Source organism: Fundulus heteroclitus, chromosome 14 (genome assembly GCF_011125445.2).
Source record: "Fundulus heteroclitus isolate FHET01 chromosome 14, MU-UCD_Fhet_4.1, whole genome shotgun sequence".
NCBI classification, from domain to species: domain Eukaryota; kingdom Metazoa; phylum Chordata; class Actinopteri; order Cyprinodontiformes; family Fundulidae; genus Fundulus; species Fundulus heteroclitus.
The window spans coordinates 27,001,221-27,010,279 of NC_046374.1; the positions used below are offsets into that span (position 1 = coordinate 27,001,221).

Sequence of the window (9,059 nt, forward strand, 5' to 3'; positions counted from 1 at the left end):
CAGAAGAAAGGCATTACAGCCACAGATGGCTTTCTTCCCTACCTCACCTCTCTCATCCCTAACACGTTTTTTTTTTTTTTTTTGTTTGCATCACTGGCTGTTGCAGCGCCATAATTAGTAGCTGGATGTGACACATGTTTCCAATTTGCTACGTCTGGTCATTGCACCGAAGGGAGGGGAGTGACAGAGCGAAGAAAAGACAGAGACAGACGGAAACTGACAGAGGGAGGCACAACAAAAAAAAAAAAAAAGACTGAGAACAGAGATGAGGGGGGGGAGCATGTAGGCAGCACAGGAGGCCTTTTGAGGATGCACAAAGATGGAAGGTGGACGGTCTGCACCTTAAAGCCGTGCATTGAGAACAGGTCTGCGGGTTAACAACCTGACAGTCCATTTGCTTTGCAGGCAACGTGTGCACCATGCATGCACTCGCTCCGGCGCACCGACTGGTACAGGCTACTGCTCTTCGCCTCATTTCAGGGCTAAAAAAAAAAAAAAACACAGATGTGTGCGGGCTCCGGGAGCTCATCGCCGGAAGATGCGCGCTATTTAAACAAGCAGCGGCTCTCAACATATTTCAGCCCTGAGCAAAAAAAGCAATTTCGCCCCGGGGTTAGCCGAAACTAAAGTATAGCTCTTGTCAAGTAGGCAGGCAAGGAGAAACAAGCACATGAAAAGTATGTAAAGGCACCAGGAAAATAAACTCGCGGAATGACTAAGCTGATTAACTATGAATAGTAAAGCTCCATGAATAAGCCCCATGCTATACAATGGGCTTTGTACTTTGAATATATGAGTGAGTAAATCTGCAGGAATGACTGTGAAGTCTGGCGTCTAATTGCCAGCCGGGGCCCGTCCGCTGAGCCCTGACATCCACCCAGCGCTAAACTCCATTAGGAGACAATGGCGTGGATTCACCTGTAAGGCCCCGCAGAAGCCGAAGCTCTTTTGCTTCCTCGGTGGAAATTACCCTCCCGTGTCCAGCTCTTACACACCCCCGTCGGGGCGAATCCACCCACTGCTGACAAAAAAGCCCTCATTAACGGGCTCCGTGCCTCACTCCACAGCGGGGGCCCACGCACGGTCGCCTCTGCGAGGAGAGGAGGAGGTGGTGGTGGTGGTGGTGGAAGCTCGGGGCAGGCCGTGGCCTACAGCACATGCAAACCTGTTAGTCCCCCTGAAACAAAAAAAAAAAAAGCCTCTGGCATGGGTGTGTGAGCCGAGGTTGGTTTTTGGGGGTTTGCCACCGCTGTCTTTTCACAATGAGGTGTGTAATGTAGGCACATTCACCGGGAACCATTCAAGACCCGGCGTTCCGTGCTGGCAGCTTTTCATCAGGCTGGAAAATATCTGTTCTTTAATTTATTCCCTATTTCACCTCCATACAAGCTGCCCCCCCCCCACCACCACCACCACCACCACCACCTCCTCCTCCTTTCAGAGCCAGTCAACACTCAGACAAATTGGCAGAGCTGGGAGGAAAGTGGTGTCGCCCGTTAATGCTGGACAGAGGAGAGGTGTTTAAAATGGCATTTCCTCAGTCTATAATGCCTGACACCTCCACCAGAGGATAGAGAGGAGGGGGTGGGGGGGGCATCAAAAATGAAGAATGCAAACACGAGTGGCCTGAGTGGGCAGCAGCACATGCCGTTTTGAGAGCCGCGCCGGCGGTCAACCTGGGCCTCAGTAAAGGTCAGCCAGCAGCAGCAATTACATTATACAACAGCTTTTTCTGTGGCTTCAACATGGCAGCAGGAGGGGGATCATCGCCCCCCCCCCCCCCGGTAAATCTCCCCCTGAGAAACATCAGCCACTCTTATATGTGTAATGTGTTTTTCAAGAGGAGAGGAAAAGCCACGATGAGCTGCAGCACTGCGGTCCCTTTTGGCTTCTCCACGCTACTTTGGGACACGTTTGCTAAACCAACAAAGCCGGGATTACAGCGTGTCGATGCTTATTATTTATCGCTTTATTTGCTTTGCATCACTTGCACCAAAAAAAAAAAAAGGAACATAAAAACGACAGGAGCTCTGCTGCGGCTAGGCACGAGACCGAGTGCTTCAAGGTAACCCGACGTCTTGAAATGATTTCATCAAAGCGTCCTTCCAGTTGCAAATTCTGGTAGCAAAAGTGCCAAAAAAAAATAATGAATAAAAAAAAAGAGGTGCCGAAGTGACCAGAGTTCGTTCCGGCTGCATAGAGCGAAGGTTGGGCACAGATTGTGGGGGTTGGATTGCAGCGTCTCCCTAACCTGTGTGTCGTTGTGTGAATGTGGCTCTGGTGTTGACACGCTTTGACTAAAAAAAAGCAATATACATATTCAGGCCGCTAACCCAGCCGACCTCCACCTGTTGCTGCTTGCTACCGTCCTGCTGGCCGAGAGAAGGCTGCAACACTTTTCCCTCACTTACAAAAAAAATAAAATAAAAGACAGATTTGGCTGTTTAGAAAAATGTCTGCCAGTCACGTTGTAAAAAAAACAACAACTAACAGAGCTCCACAAAATCCATTTTATCAAGGAAACACTGTTTTCAAAGCTAGCTGGATAACAGGGAGCAGTGGGTCTGACTGCAGGGGGCCATCAGAGCAGATAGCCTGACTAATTAACCAGCTAATCTCAGCTTGTTATTCTCATTTCACATTATAAGTGTGCGCCCGATTAGTCTCAGAAGTCGGAGCTTGGATCTGGGGAGGACGTCACACCTGATTGGAGCAGGTTTGTGAGTCACGGCAGCAGAGCAGGCAGACGACAATATTTCCCTCCGTCTGACAAGTTCAAACCCTAAAGGAGCATGTTGCAGAAAGAGACCGTACACTTTGTGTGACAAAGATTAAATATAAACCTGAAGTGCTGCAAAGCTGTTTATACGTGCGGTTTCCCTGCATTTTATGTGTACGGTAGCCATCTTGGATACTGAACTCAGAGCTGACGTCTAAACTTTTCAGTCAGAATTTCAACTTTAAAAGTAGTTCCTGTTGTATTTCGTTCTGGAAACTGGAATTCGACTTCCGAGCACAAAGAGAACCCTCAATAAAGAGCACGAAGGAAAGAAAGGGATTAAATATTATGCAAAATAAACACCCAAATTAACTACTAAATTCTATTTTTTTTGTATCAAGATAAATAAAATGTTATAGTTAACATTAGAACCACATATTCGTGTCATTTCAGCAGTCATGTTAATATTTCACGTTTCCGTGCTTTAAATAAAAAAGCTTAAAACTTGCGTTTGGTGCGCTTGGCCCCCTTGGGCAGCTCTCTAGAGCCGCCTCTGCGTTTCCACCGGATTCCCAGCGATGGATGTGAGCGCGTCGCCTATGCGCGACGTTTGGAAGAAAACGCAAAGTTATTAATGCTTTAATTGATCACGGAGGGACTGTGCGGCGAATTAAGCCCAACAGAGGCTGTGCGTGAGGGAGGCCTGCTCTCCAACTTTACCGTGCATGTCATGTTGCATTAGTAATCTCCTCAGGAGTCTGTGAAATCCGCCTCGTAGCCCAGTTGCATAAACTCCAACTTGCTTTATGAAGGAATTAACTTCTTCTTTTTCTTTTTTTTTTTTCTTTTTTAATGAAAACTTCGAGCTCAGACCTGCTGCACAGTTCTGCGGTGGTCTTACCTTTCGTTCAGGGAATTCCAGTAGATGGGCTCCATGTTGCTGGCCGTCGTCCCCAGTAAATCCAGTAGGAATACCAGCAGGATCCACAATCCATTCCCGCTCCTTCGACACGCCATCTCAACCCTGACAACCAGCATGCGCGGCCCCATCTGACAGAAAGCAGCAAATAGTCGCCGTACGGGCGTCGCGGAGCTGCTTTTCTTTTCTTTTTTTTTTTTGCAATCAGACGCTTTAAAACAATGAGCCGATCGGGATTTAAAAGGTGGAAAACAGTTAAAGTGGGGTTTTCAGGCCAGCCACACACAACCACATGGAATCCGCGGTGTTGGAAAAAAAAAATCAGCTTGAAATGTGCAGGGGGAAACTTGCTCAATCCGTGCGTCCTGGTCTCCAAATCGGCAGGTTCTTCTGCGCGCTATTTCAGAGCCATTCCCACACGACTTCCCCGTTAATTTCTCAACAGAATCAGTTGCTCCAAAGACAAAAACATCGGGGCTCAGACAGATCTCCGCCGAATGTGATATTTTAACAGGTTATCGCCTCCAGAGAGCAGATTCTCAAGCCTTTTTTTTTCCTCCTGTGCGCCCTGATTGTCTGTTATCCCCGTCGAACAACGTTCCCTTGTTCTCTTTGGCTCTCTCTGTCTGATTTCTCTCCCATTACCTTGTTCTCTCACCTCCCAGCATATCTGTCTCAGCTCAGTTAAAATATTGTCCGTTTATGTAGGAGATCGGTGCCAAATAAGAAATAAAAGGAAAGGAAAAAAACAGCCGAGAAAATGTTTAAAATAAGAATGATGCCACTTGTATCCACAGCTCCATCCTCATAAAAAAAGACGTGTTGATGCTCTGGGAGTCCAGGACAATCCTTTCTTTTTTTTTTGGTGTGCGTGTATCAGAAAACGCACAGGCTGTAAATCCACACTCTGTTTTCGCTTTTTAAAAAATCAAGATCCAACCCGAAAATTAATCCGACGGCGAACTCAGAGGCTTAAAAACCGAGACGAACAAGCCACGAGACCTAGAAGAGCGAGTCCGTTCGTAACGATGCCACACACACGCGCGCGCGCGCGCAGGCCGGCGAGAAACTTGTGAAGTGATGAAGAAAAATAAAGCTGCGGCTCGGTGGGCATCAGTCCCGCCTGAAAACGGACGTCTTCCCGACGGAGCGCATCGCTTGGAGAGCAGAAACCCAAAAACGGCACACTCCGCGCGTTATCTCGTCCGTCTGTGCGCCTCAGAAATCCCACCGGTTTGACTCGCCCTAATGCTCGCAGCGCACTGACAGAGCGACTGGCTTGTTTGAGAGGAGGAGGCGGAGGAGGAGGAGGGGAAAGGGGGACGTGGATGAATGGAAAAAAATCCCCATCCTCCGACTGGCAGGCAGGCAAGCAGGCAGGCAGGGCGCACCGACGGAGCGCAATTCTTCCAGGCTTTCCGCGGAGAGGGGAGGAGAGCGGACCTCCTTCTCTCCTCCTCCTTTTTAGAGTTTCAGGAGGGCCCCCCCCAGAGTCGGACCTCTGGACACCAAGGCGCTTCTTGCAGACACTAAAGAACAACTCCCCCCCTGTAGTAGTACGCGCACACACACACACCTCTATGAGAGGCTCGCCGACTGAAGAGTAAGAGCGCCCTCAGTGCGCCTGCAGAGCATCACACGGAGGGTTTCATTGGACAAGAGGAATCCAGCTGCTGTTTCAGAAGGATGTTATGCAAATGTGACATCCTATAGGAGCTCCGAATGTGATTCGAAGAACAGCCTCTCCAGTGGACCGTTTTACTGGAAATGTACGGCGCCGCTTTTCGGTAGATTTGAGTTAATTTTGGGAGAAAGAAAAACGGGGGGGTTATGAGATCATGATGGGAAATCCATGTGGAGCCCAGTCTAAACAGAGAGAAACTGCATGTTTCAGGATGCAGGGGATGCCTCTTCATCCCGGACCAGCAGCAAGGTGATGAGCTGGGTGACAGGACCTACCGGGGGCCACACACACACACACACACACACACACACACACACACACACACACACACACACACACACACACACACACACCTCTGTTTACTCTGAGCCCCCTGTCTCACCACTAATACAATTTCACACACTAACACACTGGAGACAGTCAAGGAGGAGGACTCCTCAAAGCTGTGGCTGCACTGCCCCCGTGTGGCAGTCATTGTGCACAGACAGAGTAATGCTTGTTTCCAGATCTTCACCAATTTGGAGGGTTAATTTCCGTATGTGTGTGCTTAAATCGGTGTAATGTTCTTTTTTTATTTATTTCATTCCCCCAGGGATGTGAAACATCCGGAAGTTGCATTTCACTGGCTGTTTTCTTTTTATGTCTCTGCCAGTAAAATCACCTCACATTCAGACAGTGACAGCAGTATATCAAGGTAAATAAAAATAAAAATAACAAGATAATTGACAATATAGTAAATATAATGTCCTTTAAGAGCATTTCAAACGTCCTGGGCTTAAGGTTGGAAATAGGATGCGGTCTATAACGTAAAGCATGGAGGTGTGTTTACTCTGAGTTCACTGTAAGATATATGGTTTGGTTAGGAGAATAAAAAGTAGGTTTCCAGTTGTTATGCTTTATTTAATAACCCCCCGTCTTATAGATGGATGCATTTATATCTGGCATTTCAAATGTACTGAAATGAGGACTACTATATCAGCAGAGATAGCTTTATCTAGCAAACTTTAACATCTTACATTTATTTTCATGACATAACGAGTTGCTCTGGGTACCTGTTGAACGATAACCATGCTGGGTGTTTCCTCTAAGACTAATCATTAATAGCTTCTTAGCTTTGTTTCTTTGGTCTTATTTATCAATAGAATTATTTAATTTTAAATTATTATAGCTTCACTTTATCATCTTTGCAGCGTCAGGGAATGCACTAAGTCGGGGGCTCGTCCGGGATTTGAAACCAAAACCTGTTTAACTCCAAAGTGAGACAAACGGGTCTAGAGTGTGAATACCTTTACCAGCTGCTGTTTTATAAACTATTGATGAACAAACACATCATTGAGATCCAGAACAGTTCTGTGTTTTTAGATGCTGCTATATGTGTCGGGTTGCGCGTTTGCTTTAGCACAGCTGATTCCCCTCTGATGGTCAGAAGCAGAGCATGAAACTGGGAAAGGGCGTAGTTTGGTTCTGGTCATTTGTTTGGCTTTGTTTCCTGTTTCACTTGCTCAGATCAACCGCACATTCATTTACAGATTTTGATTTATTTGTTGATATACCTGTTTATTTTCACATTGTTCGTCCATTCTGTGCACCACTTTACGTCCAATCGGGGACTGTAAAAACTGGGACACCCGTCCAGGTTGGACGCCAATCAGCCCTTTGATGCCAAACATCTGATATTGTGTGCTGAGCTAATCATTTATTGGTTTTTCAAATGTTTTCCTGCAGTTGTCACTGGAATTAACAATGAAACAATTAAAGTTTACTTTACGTTTTCTCTCTGTATGCCTCGTCACCTCCTCATACATTTAATTGAAAGTGATCATTTCAGGGCTCAGCCGTAATTAAAAGCCAGGATTTCTGTCACCCAAGAAATGAGAACCTTATCTATAGACCAATATGAACTTCCCTTTGGCAATCACTCTAAAGCTAAACATTGCATTTTATGTGCTATGCCCAAAGCCAGACTGAAGGGTTCTTTACGTCCCAATTTCTCCAAGACATCAAGGAATATGACAATTTGGGAGCTAATCCGGGATTTGGTACCTTGGCCTTGTTTAAAGGCAAAATAAGTGATTTTATATCCCGATCTAATAACCTTTTAGATTTGTCTTTAATTTAATGCTTGACTTAATACAGATTTATAGCACATTATTTCTGCTGGTACCCTCCCTTCATCTCCAGGACATCAGGAAGCGCAACAGTTTGAGGGCTTACGGGATGTTGCTACCTTAGCACTCCACCGCCTGCAAAGCAAAAGTATCTGATTTTGTTATCCCCAAGTCTTGACTGTATAATCACGTTTTAATAACCTGCAATTTTGTATAATATATTGCAAAAAAAGATGGCAAACGTCTCCTCAAAAGTGTGTGAAAAGTGCTTGAAATAGTTGTTTTTGGCAGGCTGATTCCCCACTCCCGCAGGCACTCCATCAGTCGGGTGATCCATCTGCAGCTGAGCGCAACTCCACTCAACTCCAGTTACCTACAGAGAGAAAGAGAGAGAGAGAGAGAGAGAGAGAGGAAACAAGCTGAGGAACAACCTCTTAATATTTGTTACTGAAAATGATTCCCTCTACAATACCTGGGAAGGGAGAGAGCTCGTCTCACCGCCAACGCTCCCCCCCACCCCTCCTGCTGCTCCTGCACAGCCTGGGAAGAATATTTGGAGGGCTGCGTATAAAAGAAAGATACTCCTGGAGCTGTCGCGCTCAAGGTCACTGCTGCAAACGAGTGATCACAAAGCGACTCCTTGCTTACGGAGAAACAAGAAACCGAGACGCCGGGGAAGTTTCAGAAAGCAGAGAGAAAAGCAGGAGGAGGAGGAGGAGGAAGAAGGAAAAACTAAATAAACAGAGCAGACTTGTAGCTGTTTGTGTTTCGCTGCCCTCTGGAAAAAAACCTTGGCAAGGGCTGCTGACAGAGCTAAATGTAGCCGAGGAAGATAGACCGGTTTGGAGACAACGGCAGCGGTTCAGAGGTGGCGCTGGCACCGACAACAAACCTGCCGCTCTGTCTGGGAAGATGATGACTGTGTGGGAAAAAAAAAGAAAAAAGAAAAACCCGGCCGGCCCAGTGCGTCTGGCTGGTTGTACCTGAACGGGTCGACGTAAGAGGACGGCGGCGTTCACACACTTTGGGCCTTTTATTGACGGCCATTTTTATTCAGGCTGGCCTCATTCGCTGCACTGACCTTCAACTCTTCTTCGTAACTGCAACCCCTCTCTCTCTTTCTCTCACTCTCCCCGGTGACTCTGCCTGCAGTCTGCTCCAGCTGCCAGGCCTCACCACACACACACACACACACACATATATACACACATAAACACAATTACACAACCAGTATGTGCAGCTTAAAACCAATTACAGTAAGTGCAGTGGTGATATGAAGCAGGCATTGTATGAATTAAGGTTAAAGGCGTGCACACAAACACACACACACACACAAAAAAAAAGAAAGAAGCCCCGAGACAGGAAAACATGAACCCTGGTGGGAATGAAATTCGCACCGAGGGTGGTGCAGGTTTCTGCGTGCGGATGTGGGTCGTTGTCAGGGCATGACAGCTCCCCCCCCCCCCCCTCTGCTCCTCTTGCAGCTGATAGATCTCAGCTGCAAGTCTTTATCCTTCAGCATCTGTCGATCCTTGTGAGCTTCCTCCTTTTGCCTGCTCTCAAACGCACACACTCACACACACATGTAGTTGCTGCAGCATTGAAACACTCCTCTCCTGCCTGAACACA

The 9,059-nt window shown here is 46.9% G+C and overlaps 1 protein-coding gene across 1 annotated transcript in view; it reads right to left on the bottom strand.

The window, feature by feature from the left end:
- Positions 1-5,184, bottom strand: part of efnb3b (ephrin-B3b) — a 133,672-nt gene extending 128,488 nt beyond the window's left edge. Inside the window, exon 1 of the mRNA XM_036146630.1 lies at positions 3,621-5,184. Coding sequence (XP_036002523.1) covers positions 3,621-3,769 — 149 coding nt within the window. The 5' untranslated portion in view covers positions 3,770-5,184. The remainder of the gene's footprint in view (positions 1-3,620) is intronic.
- Between the last annotated feature and the right edge of the window lie 3,875 nt (positions 5,185-9,059).